Source organism: Vanacampus margaritifer, chromosome 19 (genome assembly GCF_051991255.1).
Source record: "Vanacampus margaritifer isolate UIUO_Vmar chromosome 19, RoL_Vmar_1.0, whole genome shotgun sequence".
In the NCBI taxonomy this organism is placed as follows: domain Eukaryota; kingdom Metazoa; phylum Chordata; class Actinopteri; order Syngnathiformes; family Syngnathidae; genus Vanacampus; species Vanacampus margaritifer.
Genome location: NC_135450.1, coordinates 14674591 through 14698575, shown reverse-complemented (window position 1 = coordinate 14698575; position 23985 = coordinate 14674591). Strand labels below are relative to the sequence as shown.

Here is a 23985-nt window from a genome sequence, read left to right as displayed (position 1 = left end):
TTTTTTTGTCTAACCTGTGTTCGCGCTGTAAATCTTTATACCATTAGTAATATTATAACGACACCACGCAAAGTCCCATTTAGAATCGGTTTATATCTGCATATTTGATCTGAGTTTTAAAATATTAACTGTAGAGCGACGGCTACATCCAGCTCATATGTGTATTTTAATCTCAAACGTAAATCCATTCGATACAAACGTCCGAAATTGATTTCCGTCGTTTTAACGCACCACAAATCGTCCCGAGCGGTAACTAAGGAGATCAGTTTTGTTTACTGTACAAGGCCAATAGACCTTGTAAACGTCATCACTTTGCGACATAGTACAGATTTTAAGAACCCGGATGTTCATTTCTGTATCTTCTTAGATGGAAAACAATTGTTGATATTGGTTCCAGCCCAAATATCTAAGACAGTAAGTGTATCTCCTAAAGTGGGAAATTATATTTTTCCACAGCGACGGTAACAGTGACCGTCTGCTAACACGATGACGTCAAAATCCCGCTCCTTCTTCAAAAGATTCGCGATGACGTCGTAAAGATGGCGACTGTTCCCATAGCAAAATAGTGTGGACATCCCAGTAGGCGAAGCCGAAGTCAGCCTCCTCCATGGCACCGAGCGACGCCTCAGCTTTCTGTTTGCTCACCAAGTTGTCGTCTATGCAATATGCCAGCCCTCAAAGCTACTAATTAGAGAGAAAGAGAAAATATCGACGCTGATTTTGGTTTTGGTCTTAACTCGGACATCCAAACATGCAGCTGAAGCATTTAAAGACGCTTTTAACACCTCAGGTAACAAGCTAATTTAGGCGGTGCTAAATTGGGACTTGTCTGTTACCTTCGTAAACAACGAGCGAGATTTGGTATTTTGCTTCAAAATGTCTGGATTTTCGTGCTTAATAATGATTATGATTATAATCGATTTTCTTGTATAGCATCTTTCAACGACTCAGTAAAACTCGACTGTGTTAGATGTCCTGTAAATAAAAAACAACATTCATACGTGAACCGGACTCTAGTTTCAACATTTAAGACTGTTAAATAATATATCTCTCCCTAGGAGGCTTCGGCCAAAGTGACTTGCATGGCCTGGGCCCCGAACAACAGCAAACTAGCTGTTTGCACCGTGGACCGGGTGGTGCTTCTGTATGACGAGCAGGGCGAGAGGAGGGACAAGTTCTCTACTAAGCCCATCGACTCCAAGGTCTCTCCTCTTAAACCATTGATCACCACTGAGACTCACCTCAATGCCAGTTAAACACACATTACCAAACAGGTCGAATAGATGTTTACCATTTGTATGGTGTGTTTTCTTGTCAGTATGGGAAGCAGAGTTACATGGTCAACGACATGGCGTTCTCTCCTGACTCTACCAGGATTGCCATAGGCCAGTCGGACAACATCATTTACGTGTACAGGATCGGAGAGGATTGGTAACATACACCACGTCACTGTGTCTCACTTTCTGTGTATGTATATGACTTAACTATTCTCTCCTTTGCAGGGGAGACAAGAAAACAATTTGCAACAAATTTATTCAGACAGTAAGAACATTTTTATTTTTTGTGTTACTTGTTCCTTCTCTTAATGGGAATATGAGCCTATATGTACATATATGAGCATAGAGTAATTATTAATGATCAATTATGTGTTTTTCAGAGTTCTGTGACGTGTCTGCTTTGGCCTGCAGAGCATGCTATTGTTTATGGTTTAATGGATGGAAAAGTAAGAGCCGCATTGCCACGAATGAACTCATTATGTACACGTCACATGAAACAAATTGTCCACTTCTATGATTGACATAATATGCTGTTATTAGTAATCCTAATTCTGAATATTTGTGATTCGTCACAGGTTCGCCTAGCCAACGTTCAGACAAACAAGTCGTCACCCATCTACGGCACAGAGTCCTGTGTTGTTTCGTTGGCCACCAAGTAAATCTTTTAGTCCTAATTTATAACCCTCCAAAATGCTTTTGGAAAAGTCAATATGAACATATTTTTGCTGTATGTATTTTCCTCAGCGTTTCTGGCAAAGGCATCTTGTGCGGCCACGCGAACGGGAATGTCGTTCGCTACTTCTTTGACGACGAAGGCTCGGGTGAATCTCAGGTTAGCTCAATATTTATTTGCTAATTCGGGATGGGCATGTCAAAACTTTAAGTACCACTTGTAATATAACAAGAGCCAAAACAATAATGCTCCAAATATTTACTCCCAAAATAATACTACAAAATACACAAATGTAAAATGAAAAATATTAAGGGGACATTTTTGTTAAATAGTTGCTGTAATATACACAAATATTAGGGAAAATATTGAGAAAAAATAAACATTTTGGATATTGGCAAATAGTTTATTTACAGTTCTATAATATAAAAACATTACAAAAATATATAAATTACCTCACCAAATGCAAAACATTCGGACAAAATAAATAATTTAAAAACTAAAATAAAAATATTATAATATAATGTAAAGTATTGAGGGGAAAAAATAAAAACAAGAAATGATTAAAACAAAAATTTTGGACACTTAATATATTAGTTGCAAGATACAAAGATGTTGACTGAAAAATACTGAAATATCAACAGAAAAATACACATTGTTAATTGTTGGCTATAATATTTTCAAAAAATGCTATGTAATCAAAAATGTGCAAATATTTGATGGAAATACTAAGAAAAAAAATCTTAAGTCAAAGTTTAAAATATTAGACAAAATGTAAAAAATACCAAATAATTCAGATGGAAAATATGCAAATAAGTGTGGGGGGGAAGCAAAAATATTACAAAAATATTCAACAGAATACTATAAACAATATTCATTCTGTCTTTGTAAACACAGCTTCAAATGTGTCATTATTTCCACAGGGCAAGCTTTTGACGCACACGTGCCCGCCGTACGCCCTGGCCTGGGGCGCCAACAGCGTGATGGTGGGAGGCTGCGACAAGAAAGTGGTGGCCTACAGCCGCGATGGTCACATCCTGCAAACCTTCGACTACAGCCGTGACCGCAGCGAGAGGGAATTCACCGTCGCCGCCAGCAGCCCCAGCGGCCAGTCGGTGGTGCTGGGCAGCTTTGACAGGTTTGTGAGCGACTAAACCGAGCTTTTTTTTTTTTTTTTCCTGTTTCATTATGACCAAGGAACACAACAGTGCAGTGTTGCTTTGAGATTAAATATGTTTTTTCCTCAATACTGTGATTGCGATATCCTGTCCAGGCTGCGGGTGTTCAACTGGGCGCCTCGGAGGGGCGTGTGGGATGAGGCCAAGTCCAAAGAGATTGCAAACCTTTACACCATCACCAGCTTGGCTTGGAAGAAGGACGGATCTCGACTTTGCGCTGTAAATACTCACCCCGTGAGGTCACTTTATGTGGAAAACAATCAACATAAGCAATACAAGATTGTTTTTTTTTGACAGGGGACGCTGTGTGGTGGGGTGGAGCTCTTCGACTGCTGCCTGAGAAGGAGCATCTACAAGAACAAGTTTGAAGTCACCTATGTGGGCCTGAGCCAGGTACGATCAACAGCTTAGTTCTCTCACACTGACTATTCACAAATTTGAGATTTATTTAGGAATTACCGATGAATCAAAAATATGCAATGCGCAAATTTATTTTCACCATTTTTAGCTCAACAGTTGTTGGATTTGTCCTCAGATCATCGTGAGGAACCTGTCGACGAGCGCGCGGGTTGTCCTCAAGTCGTACTACGGCTACGAGATCGAGGAGGTGAAGATCCTGGGCAAGGACCGCTTCCTGGTGGCCCACACCTCCGACACACTCCTGCTGGGCGACATGCTGGCCAACAAGCTCAGCGAGGTGACACGCTTGACTTTCGTACAAATTGTTTTTTCATATATAATTAACTTGCCTTCATTTTCAGGTGCCGTGGCCTGGCGGTGGTGGAAATGAGAAGTTCTTTTTTGAGAACGAGTCAGTAAGTATCCCCTTTCAACTTTTACACTCCAAAAAATTCAAGTTAGGAGTCACAGAGGTTTATTTCATTGTTTTTGTTGTAGGTATGCATGATTTTCAACGCCGGGGAGTTGAGCTTGGTGGAGTACAGTGACAACCAGGTGCTAGGCTCCGTCAGAACGGAATTTATGAACCCTCACCTCATCAGGTACTGCCTACCAATAAAACAAAACAAATGAAAAAGCAATATGTTTGCTATTGTGATGTTCTAATGGACTGCTTTGTTCAGGAAGTGCATCTAAAATTTTCCACAATATTAGAGTCATTATCATCTCAATTCAGAGTTTTTCTTAATTAAAAAAAAATCTGTCATTCCCCTTTCGTACACTAGATGGGGTTGTAAAGCTGTCTTTAGAAAGAAATACTCCACAAACTTCAGGAGTCACTTTCTTTTTCTTTTTTTTGCGATAATGTTTATCTCTTTTTGTTGTTAAATAACAGAAAGAAAAAAATATTTAGAGCAGAATTGATAAAAGCAGCCATTTTGACTGTAGCAACCACCTTTGCTCCCGGCTGTTTTACTGGAAAACAAAAGAAAGATTAGAGTCTCTTTTTTCATCAGGAAAAAAAGTATATATTTCTATCTTGTTTCCGTTTATGCAGCAATTAGCATGAGAATATAGCTAAGTTTCATCATTATTTACAAATCTGTTTAGAACTGTGGGGAAATCAGATTGTTTTCAACATGGCCCTGGCTGATCTCTTATACTCTGCTGCCACCTGCTGGCCGTTTTTATAATTACTACCATTGCTTCACCCGTTCTCTGCAGTTCTAAGGCTGCATCAAAGCCTTCTGTATGCTTAAGCATAAAAAACAACAACTAAAAAACGTATAAATAAGTCTTTGGGACACTTATAAATAGAACATATTTTTGGGGAGCAAATGAGTTAACTATGACAATTTATTTAGATTCATGTTTGATACCTTTTCACTGTTCAGTGTGCGCATCAATGAAAGAAAGCACAAAGGAACCCAAGACAACAAAAAGCTTGCATACCTGATCGACATAAAGACCATCGCTGTTCGTAAGTGCTTGTCCCTGTGCAGCTTGAATGAAAAAGAAGCTCGTTTGTCCAAACTGCCTCACTCTGGCTGCTCTTCTGATTAAAAACCAACCTCCCCCTCCTCTCCTCAGTGGACCTGGTGGCCGGCTCCACCCTGGGAACCATCAGCCACGAGTCTAAGGTGGACTGGCTGGAGCTGAACGAGACGGGCTGCAAGCTGCTCTTCCGTGACAAGAAGCTGCGGGTGAGGGAGATGAAACCTACATGGGGGGGGGCTTCAAACTATTAAACAAGATACTAACAAGAAAAATAATCAACAATTCCACGAAAAAAAAAAAAAACCTCAAAATGATACTGATAATTTTTTCTTTGTAGCTTCATCTGTACGACATCGACAGCGGCGTCAAAAGCACGCTGCTCAGCTTCTGCTCGTACGTCCAGTGGGTGCCTGGCAGTGACGTGGTGGTGGCCCAGAACCGAGGAAACCTCTGCATCTGGTACAGCATCGACAGCCCTGAGAGCATCACCATGTTCCCCATCAAGGTGACAGAACTCGCACATTTGGTTCAGCAAAGAATTGAACTTGACCAGAAGCTTGAATGTGAGTGGGAAAGCATATTATACTGCCCCCAGTGGCCAAATCAGGCACAGCAGAAGGTGCCACAATGCATTCTCTGATTGCATTCATTTTTGCAGTTTTTCCCTCTGAGTGTCTGTTTAAATCAAATCACATATCCCCACACACACTCTCCGTCTTCTCTCCGACTTGCAGGGCGACATCAAAGATCTCGAAAGAGTGGACGGCAAGACGGACGTTCTGGTGACCGAAGGTGTCAACACGGTGACGTACACGCTGGACGAAAGCCTCATCGAGTTTGGCACGGCAGTCAACGACGGCAACTATGGAGCGTACGCTACGCCACCGGCGCCATCCTCGCAATACTTTTGCAGAGCCTTCCCTGATGTGTGTGTGTGTGATATGCGTTTGTCCAGTGTCACGGCTTTTCTGGAGAGTCTGGAGATGTCATCGGAGACCGAAGCCATGTGGAAAACACTCCGTAATCTGGCGCTTGAGGCCCGTCAGGTGCACATTGCAGAAAGGTTTGAAAAATGCACACATGACTCACCAATTTTTGCAAGTGTATGTATACTAGTGTAAAGGTATACATTGTATTCGTTAGTAACGCTTTGTGGAAGGCTAGGAAATTAATAGCCAAAAATTGCCCTTGATTTAATCAACATGAAATTGAATTTGTATGAAAAGTATGAAAGTTCCTTGCCTGAAATTGAACAGGAAGTCGGACATTTTGTTTTGGGTTAATTCCCTTTGTCATGCCTGGCTAGTTAAAAAACATTAACCCCTGACATAAGTTGAACTAACTGACACAAATTTGGGTGGACATGAATATCATGACAGTTTTTTTTCTGTTTTATCACATTTTAACGCAAAAGTCAACCCCGAAATTTTCTTATCAATAACATGTTCTTTGCACAATGTAACTCGCCTGTTTTCTGAGTTTGGTCATGTGACATTTGCAAGCTAAGCCGTGATTGGTCATTACCTGAACGCTGCGATGTGATGTGATGATTTTTAGTCAACAGCACGTGGCAAAATGGCCGCCCCCTGAGATGGAGGAAAAACGGATATATTTTTCAATTTAATTCATACTCCGAATACGAAATATTAGTCAGAATTCCATGTTTAGACTCGTGGGGATTTATTGAACAAAAATGTAACTTTTGAGAGCAAGATCTAGAGCTGCTCGATTATGAAGAAAATATTATGATTATTTTAGTAATAATTGAGATCACAATGAGGACGATCATTTATTTTTTGGTACAAAACAAGAAAGTGTTTAAACGTAAAAAAATATTAAGACAAATCAAATTATTTGAAATAATTATGCAAGTTCCTTTTGGATGAAACAAAATGTATTAAAATTATTTAAATTTTTTAAAAAGGTGCACATTTATAAACAACTCATACAACTCAAAATTAGTATTAATTATTATTTATATCTTTTTTAAACAATTATGCTGATTTTGTAAATTGTGGATAGTAATCATTGAAATTATAATTTCATTTTGATTACCGGTAATTGCACAGCCCTAGCCAGATCTATTTGATTCAGTACAACAATAAGATGATGAAGTGATTTTCTCTACTTGTGCTACAGGTGTTTTGCCGCTTTGGGCGACGTCTCCACTCTTCGCTACCTCCACCAAACAAACCAGATCGCTGAGAAGGTTTCAAAGGAAATGGTGGGCGGCGTGCGTTTTCATGCACCCCAAAAAAAATCCTGCCTTTCCAAAGCCTAGTCGTGTATGTCTTGGTATGTCCAGGGTGGCGATGGAATGATGTTCTATCAAGTTCAAGTGCGAATGGCCATGGTGGACAAGAACATCGAGTTGGCCGAGATGCACTACATGGAGCAGGTCTGCTTACACGTTGGCGGTGGGAGACTTCAGAACAATTAGTCAGTCCCGACGCGTGAGTGTCCTGTGTTGTCATAGAACGCCATTGATGAAGCCATCGAGATGTACCAAGAGCTCCACATGTGGGATAAATGCATCGCGGTGGCCGAGGCCAAGGTAGGCTCCGCCCTCGGTCCGACTTGGCCGACTGGGTTGACCGTGTTTCGGTTGACAACTTAGGGCCATCCGGAGCTGGACACCCTGCGTGGGAACTACTACCAGTGGCTGACCGACACGGGCCAGCACGAGAAGGCCGGCGAAGTGAAGGAAGGCGAAGGCGACTACCAGGCCGCCATCAATTTGTACCTGAAGGCGGGGCTGCCGGCGAAAGCCGCCCGCCTGGCCGTGAGCCAGCCTAACATCACAAACAACAGCGACACTGTCAGCCGCATCACCGCCAGCCTCGTCAAGGCCGAGTACTATGAGCAGGTGCGTGATCTCTGTCACCTTGGTTATTTAATACAAATATAAATGAAAAGAATATATTCAATAAAAAAAAATATTTAAGTGATTACACTCTGGGGTGGGGTTGTAATCCCTAAATCATTTGAGCTAAACCTGAAGAAAGTCATTTTTGGAAAAGGAGACCTGTTCAGAGTTTTTGTTTTTATCACAAACATGGAACTTAGCCCCGCTTTGAGGGGGTGGTCCTATCTTGTCAAAAATGAGTAACTGGTCACCTTGCCCCCTTGACTGTGGAACCGATGTCGAGTGCGGCTGGCATTGTTACCATGACAACCAGAGGCAGAGCTACTGTAGGTGGTTGCGACAAGGCAAGCAGCTTCCTTGCATTATTTAAGTCATGTTTTATCGAGAACCAAAGAAGAAAAAAAAAAAGTCATAATTTTTAGAACGATAAATGTCTTTTTCAGAGTTAGGAATTTTAATGTTATATTAATATACTGGAATAAGTTTTTTTAAATTCACATGTTGAACTGATATTTGCCAACCGTTACTAATCTGCCATCTCATATTCTGTCTTTTTTTTTGCACATAATTGCCAATTTAAAAAAAACACACAACAATACAATGTACGACATTGAAAATGATATTCAAACCTTCCGCCCCAAAAAATCTGCAGATTAATTTTTTTCTCTCTCTGTTGCAACAATCAAATATTCTGCCTTGTAATTTATATCTTTATTGTTAAAGTGTTAAGGGATTTAAAAAAAAAAAAAAAAAAGAAGAAGAGTGATTTTATTCATCATAAATACTGTATATATTTTTAATTAATTATTGGAACCTATTTTATTCTCTTTATTTTATTTAATTTTTAAAATATTTTTGGGGGTCTTTTTTAGCCTTTAATTGGCAAGACAGCTCAAGATTAATATTGCGTCTTTATCTTGGAAAAACATGTCTTTATTCTAATATTTGGGCTTTTTTTTCTTGACAAAATACATCTTGGTTCTTTTAAAGATTGCCTTAAAAAAATAAAAAAAAAAGATTGCTTGGAAAAATTTCAGAATGAAAATGTTGTCTTCTAGGCTGGTGATCTGTACGAGAAGACGCGCAACCACAAAAGAGCTTTGGAATGCTATTGCAAAGGAGCCGCTTTCAGTAAAGGTACAATTTGGTCACCATCTCACACACACACACACACACACACACACGGAGCATCGTCCATTTCAAAATATTCTTGTGTGGTGCAGCCGTGGAGCTGGCTCGCCATTCCTTTCCCGCCGAGGTGGTGAAACTAGAGGAGGCCTGGGGCGACTACCTGGTCCAACAGAAACAGATGGATGCTGCCATCACGCACTTCATCGAGGCCGGGTAAAGTGATCTGAAGTGGAGAGAGAGAGAGAGAGAGAACTTTTGTAGCCAGATGGAGAGCTGAGAGGATGAGTCACTCATGAAAACACTCGTGGTCTTTAATGCTTGCAGTTTGCAGTGTCTGGAGAACTTATGGCTGCATAATTGAGCGCCATGAAAAAGGTTTTGAGCTTGAACAACTTTGATAAATGATCTGTCAATCAAAACTGAGCACCCACATTCTTTGTATCGGGTGTTTGTTTACATTCTCGAAATTGAAGGCCTTTATTATCTATAAAAGTGACACTTATGCTTTAATTCACACATTGAGCACGCTGTTAATTTTTTTTTCTGTCGTCCCACTGCAGCTGCTCCATCAAGGCGGTGGAGGCGGCCATTGCAGCTCGCCAGTGGAAGAAGGCCGTCCACATCCTAGAGCTTAACGAGGACCCGGCGGCCGCCGTCTACTGCCTCAAGATCGCTCAGCATTATGCTTCCATGCAGGAAATGGAGGTGAGCAATGTTTTTTTTTTTTTTTTTTCATTTTAAGCATCTGGTCCAATTTTGTAACAGTTTTCAAGAATTTAAGATCTTAATATTTTTTTGTTTTATTTTTTGTGTTTTACGTTTAAGATTTCAGTGTCGGAGTGTCTGCAGATATGTAATAAGTCTTACCTAAAAAAAAAAGACATTTTAGGCTGGAGTAAGTCATGAAATGTCTTAAAAATTCACATAGCACCCTCTAATGGTCATTTTTAGTGAATGCAGAGGTAAGGGGATTTTTTTGACTTGCTACTTATTTAAAAGAGAATTTTAGAAAGCTATCAAATGTTTTCAAACTGTCACTAAGATATTGTTTATTTTTTTCTTAAATACCCCCCCCCCCCCTCCCCCAGCAGAGTCTTTTTCACTACTTAGGATGCTCACCTAAAAATGAAAGGTGTATTTCCACTAGGGGGCGATGTTGTACGAGCCATTATTAGCCTGCATTTTTCCATCACTAAATTACATGCAAAATGGATGTCTGGTTCTCTGGAGCTGGCAAAACAATCAATACATTTTTAAACTAGCATTTCCATATTTAAACACAGATGAGATAAACTCTTAAGATTTGAGATTGAGGCCATTTAACTTCCAATTTGCATAAATGTGGCCTAATTATACAGCATGACATTTGCCTCACATAATCCTTTGCAACTAAGAGCTGAAGTGGCAATAATTCAAACAACACGTCAACAGCCTCAGGATCAACTGGGCGCAAGTTTGTGCCTTTTGCAAGTTTGTCACAGCGCCGTGAATAATTGCTGACGGGGGGAGAGTGGAACGAGATGAGACATAAAATGCAAAGAGAGGAATAAAAGCGACGGCAAGACGCCAGTTGTGATGAGCTCAGCTTCGCCGAGCCGCCTCTGCAACGCTGAAAATAGTCGTCTATTTGCGTCCGTTTGCTCCGCGGGCACATTCTGGCAAAGTCATTAAGATAACAAGCTCACTACCGCCTGCGGGAAAGTGTGCTTCTCTGCAAACTGTAACAATAAAGGCCATCGAGGCGCGCGCGCGCACCTGCGGGAAACAATGACGTGACACTTTTTAATTAGCACAACTGCAAAATGCGCATTGGATGCCTTGGGTCCTGATATCTTTACATCGCCGCTTACTCCAATGTAATGTTCTTCAAACATTCACAGCCAATATGAGAGCTAAAGTGACAGTTGGGACGCTTTACTTGCGTCATGCCTACTCATGAAATGTTTACATTTTATTTTACGATTTGACTCGTCTCCATAATTGAACAATTTGTTTTAGGTGGCAGAGCAGCTGTTTATCAAAGCGGGCCACATGAAGGACGCCATCGACATGTACACGGCTGCGGGTTGCTGGGAGCAAGCTCACAAGGTTTGGTTTTATGTTTTTAACGATGAAAACGTTAAACGTCGAAGATGGCAATAAAAGATGCTGTTTTTGTCGTGTGAGCACAGTTGGCGCTCAAGTGCATGAGCAAGGAGGAAGTCACTGAGCTTTACGTGAAGCGAGCGCAGGAAATGGAGCGAGACGGCAAATTGAAGGAGGCTGAGAGGTAAAAGTGTTCTTAAAAAAAATGTGAATGTATTTATTTAATAAAGTTTAAGTCTCTACCAGTCACATTCAAAGACTCACTTGTCCTAGAAATTGTATCCAATTACTACCTTGTTTTTTAAAACCCCTGAAGCCAGTTTTAGTGAAATGAAATTTACTAGACATATTTACCATGAGAAGACCCACAAAAAAGTGTCTTGAATTCAAACCCAAAAGGACACAGGAAGTCAGCCATTTTGTTTTGAAGTGGATTTTTTAATGTCACCCCCAAGTGACTTTCAAATGATTGTCCAACTGAACTCCGATTGTTTCTGATTCCCAATTTCCCATTCCCTCAGGTTGTTTTCCACAGTCAACCAGACAGACCTGGCCATCACTATGTACAAGAAGAAGCAGATGTTCGACGACGTGGTCCGCCTGGTGGCCAAACATCACCCCGACCTGCTGACCGAGACCCACCTCCACCTGGCCAAGGTGAGCTCCACAAACACCTTGTCAAATTGTCATCTGTCTTCTGGCAATTCATCAATTTCATCAAGTTTTTAATTTTTGCATGACTTATAAAGCTATCTATGTGTATGAAGGTTAATGCTGGGGGGGGGGGGGGGGGAATGCTTTAGCAGTCGTTGGTGACATGTTTTCTGGGCTGCAGGAGCTGGAAGCCGAGGCCAAGTTCTCCGAGGCTGAGCATCACCTGATGGAGGCCAAAGACTGGAAGGCTGCCGTCAACATGTACCGACTTCATGACATGTGGGAGGATGCGTATAGGGTACACATACATCGACGCCTTGTGATACAAGTGTCCCAACTTATGAGGTTTTCTACATATGAGCCGCCATTCAGTCAATATTTGTGTGTGTTTGTTTGACGAATATGCTAATTCTCACAGGCTTGTTGTTTATCTTCTAAGAAAAGGACAAATACTATCGCATCTTACCGAGTCACTTACATTAGTAGTAGAAGTAGTACTATTTGTTTGTCTACTTGAGTCTGTTATACTGCCTCCCAAACGGTTTAATTCTTTACATTCTGTTGTGACATTATTTTGCACCAACTATAATGTAGCTTCCACACGCTAACTCCCAAATAGTCGCTCATTCGCGGGCTAACCATTCACCCACACGCTAACCCCGAGATAACTCCTAAATAGCCGCAAAAAAAAAACGGCTAATAAATTAGCCCGGGAGCTAACCCAATAGCCGTTAATTCCAGTTAGCTCGCGGGCTAATAGCCGCTAATTCGCGAGCTAACGGTTAGCTCGCGGGCTAACCGCTTACCCGCACGCTAACTCCCAAATAGCTGCTAATTTGTGAGCTAACTGTTAGCTCGCAGGCTAACCGTTCTCCCACACGCTAACCCCCGGGAAAACTGTGGGAAAAATAGCTGCTAAAAAACGGCTATTAGGATAGCCTGCGAGCTAACCGTTCGCTCGCGGGCTAATAGCCGCTAAATGCTGCTTATTGGCTGTTAGCACTGCACGAGCAACCACTCAGATGATGCTGTGGGCAGGTCAAGGCTGCAGGGAGTCAACAGCCGCTGATGTCGGTATTAATAAAATGCTGAATATCGCCGCCAATTATCGGCCAGGCCGATTATCCGTCAATCCCTAATTTCAATGAGGAAAGACAATTGGAGCTAAATTAAGATTTAAAAAATATATATAATAAGATCTTCATGTATTTTGTGTGCCAGATTGCAAAGTGCCACGGAGGCCCCAACGCTCAGAAGCAGGTGGGCTACCTGTGGGCCAGGAGTCTGGGCGGGGAGGCGGCAGTCAAGCTGCTCACCAAGTTTGGCCTGCTGGAGTACGGCATCGAGTCGGCGTTAAACAGCTTGTGAGCGCCGTGCCGACTCGCGCGTCGAGAGCGAACTCGCGGCCTCGTTCCCAAAATGCAAATCCATTTTTGTTTTGCTCTCGTAGTTTATTCGACTTTGCCTTCGAACTGGCTCGTCTTTCCAACAAGGATAAGATACCTGAGATCCACCTGAAGCACGCCATGTACCTGGAAGATGAGGTAGACATGGAGCTAATACATTTTAAATTTGCGGCTTTCTACTAAAGATTGTCCATTTTAAAAGGAGACTCAAGACACTTTTTTAGTTTGGTATTTAAGTGATCTTTTTAACCCCTTTTATTTTTTTTCTTTGTTCCTAGTTTTATAATATTGTCTTTTAGCTTTGTTTTTGCCTTTTATTCTTTTTTCTTTTAGCCTTTAACTGTCATTTTGTTGTCTTTTAGTTTTTAGCTCCGGTGTTTCCTGGGTGCCTTTCCTCACATGGTTTCTCTGTGCCCCACCATGTTTTTTTTTTTTTTGGGGGGGGGGGGGGGTTATGTTGGGGGAATGGGTGTTTTTCCCCCTTTTTTATTCTATTATAGATGTTTTAATTGTTTAGCACCTTGAGTTGCATTCTAATCTTATGATAGGTGCTATATAAATAAAGTTTGATTGATTGTTTAAATTTTGTTTTTAGCACAAGTTTGCAGAGGCCGAGCTGGAGTTCATTAAAGCAGGAAAGCCCAAAGAAGCTGTGCACATGTGAGTACGCGTGCAACCTGTTTAACATTGTGCTTTGAAATATGTTTTACGATTATAAATAAACATGATCAATTGCAAGAGGATTTTAAATGGGATTTTCCAAGTTATTATTATTATCATTATTGACAGGACAACAGAGACATAAAATAATCTTTAGCATCCTTTCCAGGTACGCGCACAACAAAGACTGGGCCGATGCGCACCGCGTGGCCGAGAGCCACGATCCAGAGAGCATCCCGGAGGTTCTGGTGGGACACGCCAAGTTCTGTTTTGAACAGAAAGACTACCAGAAGGCCGAAGCCCTCCTGCTCCGAGCAGAGAGATCCGACCTGGCTGTCAAATACTACAAGGTGAAATTTACTCAACTTGTACTTGATTTGACCCGTGATTGGTGCCATGACCCGGATTGCAAATCTAAGTGGTGTTTATGTGTTGTTGTTGTGTTTGTTCAGGATGCGGACATGTGGAGCGACGCCATGCGCATCTGCAAGGAGTACTTGCCCAACCAGCTTTCCTTTCTTCAAGAGGAATATGAGAAAGAGGCCACAAAGAAAGGAATGAGGTGAACGAACGTTATGTCAAGATAATGGTGACGTGCATTAAAGTAAACGCAGTCATACATCCTCCGCTGACTCCTCTGGTTGCCATGGAGCAAAAACATCTGATTAGCTTAGCATTCATCTACTCATCGACCTCGGCGTCTAATGATGCTGAGAGATGTCGACATGAAAAGAATTTGGAGTCTCCGGGGGTGACTTGAAGGACCGCCGTCAGTATCACGCATGCACAAAGCTGCAGAGGCGCAGCTCGGCCCAACCAGTAATAACTTGGCAGCTCGCCTCCCCCCAGGCGAGCTGGTGGGAGAAAACATCAAACGTTACCCGTGGAAACCGCGGAGGAAGAAGGCCGTTTTAAGCAAGGCAACACTGAATTATTCAACTCGCTGATTTTGGTTTTTTCGAGCATGCGACGCATTCTGCCTGGAACTAAAAGCTTATGTGAAGGATGAAAAATACACTCTTTTTTTTTTCTACATTCAGGCTCTGTTTTAGTTAAAATAATTTTGATATTTTAGTAGTTGGATCATCAAGAGTACTGTGATATAATGTCACTTTTGGGTAGAAACACCATGTGTCCAAATATGGTCAATTTCATTGTTTTCCATACTATTGGTCTATTTTGATGTAGTCTGTTGTTTTTAATTTAAAGTGTGGAAAATAGCGCAGATGCTACAAAAAGTGGATGGATGGAGTTGTAATTTGGACTTTTTACACTAACTGGAGTCTTAAAGGGATACTTGACTCATTTAGCCATTTTCAGCAGTAAGAAGTTCATATTTTGTCTATAGTTAATGTGATAACGTGATTATTTTTCATGAACAATTAATACCTTTAAAAATGAATTTTTCCACTTGCTGTCGACTGAAGATGACATCACCTGTGCTGATGAAGTAGGTAACGACCAATCACGGCTCAGTTTACTGACCAAACTCAGAAAACAGGTGAGCTGTTTGGTCGTTACCTACTTCCTTAGCACAGGTGATGTCATCTTCAGTCGACAGCAAGTGGAAAATTTTATTATTAAAGATATTAACTCATTCACTGCCATCGACGGCTATAGACGTAAAAAATTCATTTGAACTATTTCTTAGTTTAACATTTTTTTTCCACTTTTGTTAACAAGAGTATGAAAACCTAGAAAAAAATTCTTGTACATTTAGAACAGATATAAAATTTGTGATTAATCGTGAGTTAACTATTGAAGTCATGCGATTAATTACAATTACGCCCCTAATTTTTAATAATCTTTTCTTTTTTTCTTCTTCCTTTTTTAAAGATTATATATTTTTTAAATGCTTAGGTTTTCATACTCTTGTTAACAAAAGTGGAAAAAATGTTTAACTAATAAAAATAGTTTAAATGAATTTTTTGACGTTTATAGCCGTCAATGGCAGTGAATGAGTTAATTGTACATGAAAAATAATGAAGTTATCAAATTAATATCAAATATTACTTTTTCACTGCTGAAAAATATTCCTTTAATGTTGTGATGTCATGTTGTTGATGTGTTTTCCGTACGTCTGTCCAGAGGCGTTCAGGGTCTGTTGGAACAGGCTCGGGAGTGGGAGCAGTCGGGCGAGTATTCCCGGGCGGTGGAGTGTTACCTGAAAATGAAGGACGACCCCAACGGGGCACTGATGGAGAAGTGCTGGATCAAGGTGTGAACCCTTCGATTTTCGTCCTTTAGTAGTTTGGACTCATCATGTGGTCAGATGTGGATGTGCCTCAACTCCAACCAGAGGAAGGAAATCTTATTCGGGTTATCAGTATTTTGCACATCCACACACAAATGGGTTGAAAAGTAGTATAATTTTATTTTATTTTTTTAAATAAAAAGCCTGTCCTATATTTGACCATTTTGCTCTGTTTCTAGGCCGCCGAGCTATCAATCAAGTTCTTGGGTGAGGAGCGAGCCGTGAAGGTGGTTCAGGTGGTGGGACCTCGCCTGGCCCAGCTCAGGAAGTACAACACTGTGAGTCCAGACATACACACACACACACACAGCTAGTCTGAAGTTTTTTATTTTCATTTTTTTAACAATCATGTCCACGTGTCACAATGAAGGCCGCTGAGCAGTACTTACACGTGGGCCTGATCAAGGACGCCATCGATGTCCTCATGGAGGGCGAGGAGTGGAACAAAGCCAAGAGGGTGGCAAAGGAGCTGGAGCCCAGGTATGACAAGTCACTCGCTCACTTATTCACTCACTCACTCACTCGCATATCTCCCACAGGTACGAGAGCTACGTGGACCAAAAATACAAGGAGCACCTGAAGAACCAGGGAAAAGTAGACTCGGTAAGTCTAATCTGTACCAACCAAAATGCACCAACGTCTTATGCAAATGCAATGATGCCATCTAGTGGCAGAAAAATGACCTCAACACAAATCAATATCGCACTCGTTTTTTACAGTACAGTACATCTTTTTAATTTTAACTCAATTTAATGAATTATTGTGAAATTATTGTATCAATCAATGACTAAACGATGCAGACATATTTGTATTAGTTTAACATTTTTTCCACTTATATGTTAACAAGAGTATGAAAAACATTTCATTCGACATTTTATTGTACTTTTGGAACAGATATAAAATTTGCGATTAATCTTGGGTTAACTATTGAAGTCATGCGATTTGATTCCGATTAAAAATTTATATTTATATATATATATATATATATATATATATATATATAATTGAGGTAGTTATAATTACTGTATCTCTATTAATGTAACTAGAAAAAGCTTTCTATTGTTTGATTTGCTTCACAAACTTTTTTTTTTTTCCAGGAGAGCTCAGTATTGTTCATTCGATTTGACATCATCATTGCTCTCCTTTTTTTTAAAAAAAATAATAATAATAATTAAAAAAAAAAAAAAATTCTCTCATTTTTTTTTTTTAAATATATATACATATATATACATATACATATTGCTTCACAAACTAATGGATGTTTTTCCTTCAGCTGGTGGGAGTGGACGTCATGGCTGCTCTGGACATGTACGCCGAGAGAGGACAGTGGGACAAATGTCTGGATACGGCGTCCAAGCAGGTGAACAAAAACATGGCAAGTGGCGCGTGTGTGGTCAGGTGGGTTACTACTTTCCTCATGTTATTTCAGAACTTCAAGATCCTCCACAAGTACGTGGCCCTGTATGCCACGCATCTCATCAAGGAGGGCTACGCTCTCAAGGCGCTGCAGCTCTACGTGCAGCACGGAGCGCCACCTAACCCGCAGGTAAAAAAAAAAAAAAGAAGAAAAGGAGACATGATAGGAATTACAGTATCTTCATTCAGTCATCACCTTGCTTTTTTTCCTCAATCCTCTCCTCAGAACTTTAACATCTACAAGCGGCTCTTCCTCGACATGCTCCACCTTCCCGAGGCGCCGGACTCGTACCGCACGTGGGCCGACCTCCGCAACGTTCTGCTGCAGCTGGTACCAGCCTAACTAGTCACTCTTTCCGATGTCATCATCTTAGCTCTTTGACTGCCAAAAACGTTAAATGACATTTAGTAAAATCCTATGGAGGAGTGCCAAAGACGTTAAAAGACGTTTTTTTTTTTTTCAAAACAGAGGTGAAACTAACCATTTTCTATTGTTGATTACTGAAAAACGGAATAAGATAGAAACAAACTTTTTTTTTCTGATGAAAGATGAGAGTCCAATCTTTCATTTTGTAGTATGTGTGTTTCCATAGTCCAAACACATAATTTTCTGTGGACCTTGAAAGATCAGTCAAAAATGCTTAAATCGGCTGGCACCCACGGCATCCCTTTTCTGAAAACGTCTGGCAGTCAAAGAGTTAAGAAATAAATCAAACTACAAATCGTTATTTTTTTTTTTTTTTTACATCAGTGTGAGAACTTGTCCAAGTCGACAGGTGACAACTCTCCGGCCCACGGGGACTTTGAGCAAATGCTGCTTATCTCACACTATTACGCCACGAGAGCCGCCGTCACTGGGCTGGAAGAGCTGGTAGGTGCAACAATTTTAGGACAGAATGGAGGAATTTGGGAGAGTTACAGCTCCATGGCCATATTTGATTTTTAAAATGGACGAATGGGTCAGGGCTTTTCCGAGATGGGAAAAAAAAGAGAGAGGGAAATAAAAACATTGTATGTAAAATACGCAAATATTTTTCATTGGAATGATGAAATAATTATTACTCCTCATTCCTAGTTTTATTATTTATAATTGACTTATCCGTTCATCCATTTTCTATACCATTTATCCTGTTTAGGTTGGCAGTTTTTGTAATTAACAAATCATTTATTTAAAAAAAAAGAAACTATAATGACCAAATTATTAATTAATTTTAAAATGATTAACACCATTTCTGAATTTATGTACAAACATACTACGTACTAAAAAAAATAAAATTCAAATTTTCTGAATGGTCAGATGTGGGTGTGCCCTAACTCCAATCAAGTATCAAAATCATCCATATAACATCTAAAAATTTGAAAAATAATGTTTATAAGATAAGTAACAAATTATAAAAATATTTTTATAATTGTAATTAATTGATACAGTAAACAAAAAAATATTTTTTATTTTACCAATTTTAATTGTAATCTTTTTTTTTTTAAAGGAAGAATAGTAAAAAAAAATATTAGTTTTTGGTAAAACGTTTTATTTTTGTGTTTTTATTAAGAATAAAGCAATTATCCATTTCTATTTAATATTTGATACAATTAAAAAAAATGTTAAATGCATATATTTTTTTATTCATTACTAATTTATTGCTTTTTACTATCTACAATTAATCAATGACCCAATTATTAAATGAGATAAATGAAAAAAGTAATACTAAAAAAAAATATATAAACTTGAGATATCAGATTTGTTTTTTCTTAACATCTACTTATCGCATAAGAAACAAATGCAAGGAAGTACAAAACAAAACAAAAGATGAAATACAGCTTGACGTTGTTTGCAGACGAGCATCTCAGCCAAGCTGTCCGTGTCTCTGCTGCGTCACACCGACCTGGTCCCTGCAGACCGAGCCTTCTACGAGGCCGGCCTGGCCTGCAGGGTTAGTTGCGTCCTGCATTTTGGCTCTTTTCCTCAAATGTTTCTTCGACACTGACCTCCTTGGCCCCAACAGGCAGCCGGCTGGGAGAACATGGCCTTCATCTTCCTCAACCACTTCCTGGACGTCTGCGACGTGAGGCTCCTCTCGTAATGTTAATGAAATACAGCGAGCGCATCGAAATTGAAATCAATATAAAACTCTATATTACCTTCTTTGTGCCAGGCCATCGCCGACGGGACGCTGGACTCTCTGGATCACTCGGATTTCTCCGACACTGACATCCCCTTTGAAGTTCCCCTTCCTTCCAAGCCTTGTGTTTCTGTAAGGACCACCTCACCATACGCCCTCCCCGCCTCCACCCTAATTTGTGTGCGTGTACGTTGCAGGACCCCCAGCGGGAGGAGATCCGCAACTGGGTCCTGACGGTGGCCGTGTACGGTCGCCTGGAGCAGGTTCTGCCACGAGACGAGAGGAACTCGTACGAAGCGTCTCTGGTGGACGCCAACAGCGGGCTTCGCTCGCTGCCTTGTGTTCTTACCGGTAACGCGCGCACACAAAATTTATGGGGGACCAAAAATGCCAAAATTGAAAATAAATAAATGATTAAAAGTGAAAATAAAAATGGATATAAAAAAATATATATAATTAAAAAATTAAATTAAAAAAAATATATATATATAAAAGGAATTAAAAACAACCCAAGACACGCTTAGGACCGCCCCCTCATTTGAATAACATTTTGTCCTGGCAGTATGGACCAAAACTGCCAAAATTGAAAATAAATAAATGATTAAAAGAGAAAATAAAAAATGGATATAAAAAATATATAATTTCAAAATTAAATTTAAAAAATATATATATAAAAGGAATTAAAAACAACCCAAGACACGCTTAGGACCGCCCCCTCATTTGAATAACATTTTGTCCTGACAGTATGGACCAAAACTGCCAAAATTCTAAATAAATAAATGACTAAAAGTGAAAATAAAAACGGAACTATAATTCAAAAATTAAATACAAATGTGTATAATATTTTTTTTTATATATTTTTTTTGGGGGGGGGGGTGATTTTTTTTTTTAATTTTCACTTTTAGTCGTTTATTTATTTATTTAGTCATGTATTTATTTTGAATTTTGGCAGTTTTAGTCCGCCATAAAAATTGCATCTATCAACTGTTCAATATCAGGATGCTGCCTTGCCAAAAGGATGAGGGAAGGTCCTCGTGTGACTTTCTGTGTCTAGAAGTTATTAATTACATTGTCAAATACTCGAATTCATTGATAAACACTTCAAAATGTCTTCCAGGCTATCCCGTTCTACGAAACAAAATGGAGTTCTCGTCAGTGGGAAAAGCTGCCAACAAGGAAGACTGGAATAAATTCCTCATGACCACCAAAGTGAGTGAGGTCACTTGAAGCACGCTTTTAGTTGTTGTCATTTATTTCAATTCATGCATTTTTATTTTTTTTATTTATTAAAAAAATATATATTTAGACCAGTCACAGTCCGGAGTGTCAGGACGTGCTGAAGTTCATCAGCCAATGGTGCGGCAGTCTCCCCGCGTCCGGATTCTCTTTCCACTGATGCCCGCCGAAGGTTCTCAAAGATTCCACTTATTTATTTATTATTGATTTCTGATCGGCTTTTTATTGCAAGGCTCAAATGCAGTTTCTTAGTCCGACTAACTTCCGTTTTTTTTTGTTTTTTTTCCCCCTCACACGATTTTTAGCCTGGAATAGCAACGACCTCATTTAACTCTAAAATAAGACCTCAACTTTCAAATTGAGTTTGAATTTGAGATTTATTATGAATATTATTACTCATGATTGTTTTTGTAGTGTGTGTTTTTTGGTCAAGTTTCCTATATAAATGATCTCATTTTGTTTACTCCCGGTGAGTCTGTTCACTTTTAAATGAACTCAAATGAGTGAGTGGTGTGGCAATGACATTTCTTTATTGACAAACCACAATGTTTCTAGGTCTGTGTTTTTGTGGTGACTGTTTGTTTATTTCTCAACAGTGATGAGCACTGACTATTAACTTATATGTTATATTTTTAACTTTAAAAATATACTCCTTGGTTAAACCATTTCATAAAAAAAAAAAAAAAGTCATATCCTTGGAATAAGGCTGTAACAAAATGTGGAAAATGTGAAGCACTGCGAATAGTTTCTGGATGTACACACAGACTCAAATCTCAAAAACTTTTACTTTTGCATCCTTCTGAGTCACCCCATCTGGTTGCCAAGGAAACTCATTCCTCCAACTCTCAGGAGAAAGATTCGTACTCTCTTGCCTGTGATGGCATCATCGGCATTTTTTTTTAAAATTTTATTTCAAAGTTAGAAGAAAAGTCAAGATGCGTTGATGTCTTTCCTTCGTGAGGCACACAGGGAGAAAAAAAAACCTCGCTGGTTATTTGTGTACCAGTTGTCTTTTATTTGGTCAAACAGATACAATAAATCACAGTTTTAAGCATTTTTTCCTCCACGAGCTATTCACAAAATATTTTTAAAAAAAGGGGTTGCCAATTACAAAACGATCGTAGTGCTGTTGTGCAACTATACTGCATCACACAGATTTCTGTTCCTTTATTTTACAGAAAATTACAAATCATGAAGACGCTATCGGGTGTACAGTTAAAACTATTGCAATGTACTAATAAACATTTTAGTACATATGTGAATGTGTTGCCATGTTCTTTTATCACAATTTAATGAGGCTTACACATTCAATGGCACACGCAGCAAAATGTTTTTTATCTTATTCAATAAAACAAGTTTTTTTTTCAATTAAGGTGACTAAACAGTGTTGGATGAAGGCATTTTCAAAGCAAATATTCACGGTGTTAATTAACACAGAAGATTTGCCCGCAAACCATGCTAGCGGCGCGTTCTTATGCAATACCCGACGTGACCTTAGGAGGCACTAGTGAGCCGGTTGTATGTACAGTCCGCCCTTTAGCACAAAAGAAGAACACAAAAATGAACGGTTTTAACGTTTTTTTTTTAACAGTTAAAATCCCAAAATAACTCAGTTTTAACATTTTTGCTACAATAGAAATAAAAAATAAAGGTGTAATCTTAATTTTTAACTTTAAAATTTAAATTTGTATTTTATTTTGTATTCATTTATTTCATTTAATAATTGGTTGATTTTTGTGTGTGACTAATACATTAAAAAAAATTATATAGTGTGCATAAATGTAATGTTTTATTTTTATGTATTTCATTAAAGGATTGCGTAATTCATTGATTATGAAAATAATTCATTAAAGTAAGCTTAAATTCAAAAACTGCTTTACTTTTTTTTTTTTTAACTTTTGTCTCTTCTAACGTATGTTTTTTTATGGGTGGGTGGGGGGGCTTGCTGCCTTTAATTGATAGGACAGCTGAAAAAATGAATTGTTGACCTTGTGCATAAAAGTTTGCACACCCCTGAGGAGAAGACCAACATTTTATTGCAAGCTTCAAATTCGTATTAATGATTCAACCTCCATATTGATGTGAACTAGCATCAGCAAAAAACACTGGAGGCCTTAAACGCAACAAGGATCTTTATGGATTGTTGACAGATCTTAAATATTTAGTTCTTACATTTTAAATCTTTACCAGCTGAATCGAGCTCATCCACTTACGTTACGTTACATTGATAACCACATCATTAAAAAAAAAATCTTTTGTATGAAAATAATCTAATGTGCTGCTGTTGTTCTTAGGCCTCTCTCTTGGCATTCACCGCGTGCCTTAATTGTATGGACATTTAAATCAAGGTCCGCTGTGAACACGACGAGAGACGACCCGTTTTCCACGTGACTGCCGACTGCATCGGCTGGCCTACTTTTCCTGCAGAACCCCCCCCCCTCCCCTTCCCCCCAACATGGTACACTCTGTTCAATTCCACCGCATCCCATCCTTGCATGCACCTCCATCACCTTCACTTGTGACCTTGTGGCTGCCACACCAACTGTGAGTGTTTGCACAAAGCACACCCAGCCAAGTCCAAATGTTGACGAATGGACACTAAGCTCCCCGTTGATGCAATGCGTTTTCTTGTCTTCATGTCAATGGCAACCGAATCGCAAGAGGCCTGAGGGTGTAAATGAATATTTTTCGACAGAGGATTTCGCATTCAATGCACCATGGAGCATAAATGGTGCGGGGTGGGGGGTTGTGCACAGGCGTCAGGTAAAAGCAGCGGAATGGCCCTTTAGGCAGCACTTGGGCCCATTAAAACCTCCAGCCTCCATTATCTAGTAGCCATAATGCACCTTCTTATAGAGCGCTGCATTAATGGCTCAGCTGCAGGGGTGGGGGTGGTGGAAACGATGATGCTGATGCTGGGACTTGACATCATCACCCCGGATAGAACCCCCCCCCCCCCACCCCCCCATGAAAAAAAAAAGAAGAAACAAAAAACGGACTTCCTGCAGCATTTTTTGGAGCTGCAGTATAAAACATGCCAATGACCCAGATAGCGTGAAGCAGCTTCAAATGCAAAAAAAAAAAGAAAGAAAAAGGAGAGAGAGGGGGGGGGGGGGTTGCTTGCCTGCCTTTTGTG

General features: G+C 39.8%; 1 protein-coding gene across 1 annotated transcript; it reads left to right on the top strand.

Annotated features, from left to right (window-relative positions):
* Window positions 1-518: 518 nt before the first annotated feature.
* ift172 (intraflagellar transport 172) lies at window positions 519-22111 on the top strand. Its single transcript, XM_077553129.1, has 48 exons — window positions 519-790; window positions 1059-1202; window positions 1319-1431; window positions 1503-1542; window positions 1658-1723; window positions 1853-1932; window positions 2022-2109; window positions 2871-3085; window positions 3221-3344; window positions 3423-3518; window positions 3661-3822; window positions 3887-3940; window positions 4023-4126; window positions 4919-5004; window positions 5115-5227; window positions 5359-5526; window positions 5756-5892; window positions 5977-6084; window positions 7161-7245; window positions 7327-7419; window positions 7498-7575; window positions 7639-7887; window positions 8946-9024; window positions 9111-9231; window positions 9579-9723; window positions 11017-11106; window positions 11190-11287; window positions 11625-11760; window positions 11939-12055; window positions 12979-13121; window positions 13208-13301; window positions 13759-13823; window positions 13993-14173; window positions 14276-14385; window positions 15912-16041; window positions 16257-16355; window positions 16448-16557; window positions 16617-16680; window positions 17351-17437; window positions 17507-17623; window positions 17720-17824; window positions 18245-18364; window positions 19329-19424; window positions 19497-19556; window positions 19647-19745; window positions 19811-19964; window positions 20731-20822; window positions 20920-22111. The coding sequence occupies exons 1-48, from the start codon at window positions 752-754 to the stop codon at window positions 21007-21009; spliced, it is 5244 nt and encodes a 1747-aa protein (XP_077409255.1). The 5' UTR covers window positions 519-751; the 3' UTR covers window positions 21010-22111.
* The last annotated feature ends 1874 nt before the right edge of the window (window positions 22112-23985 follow it).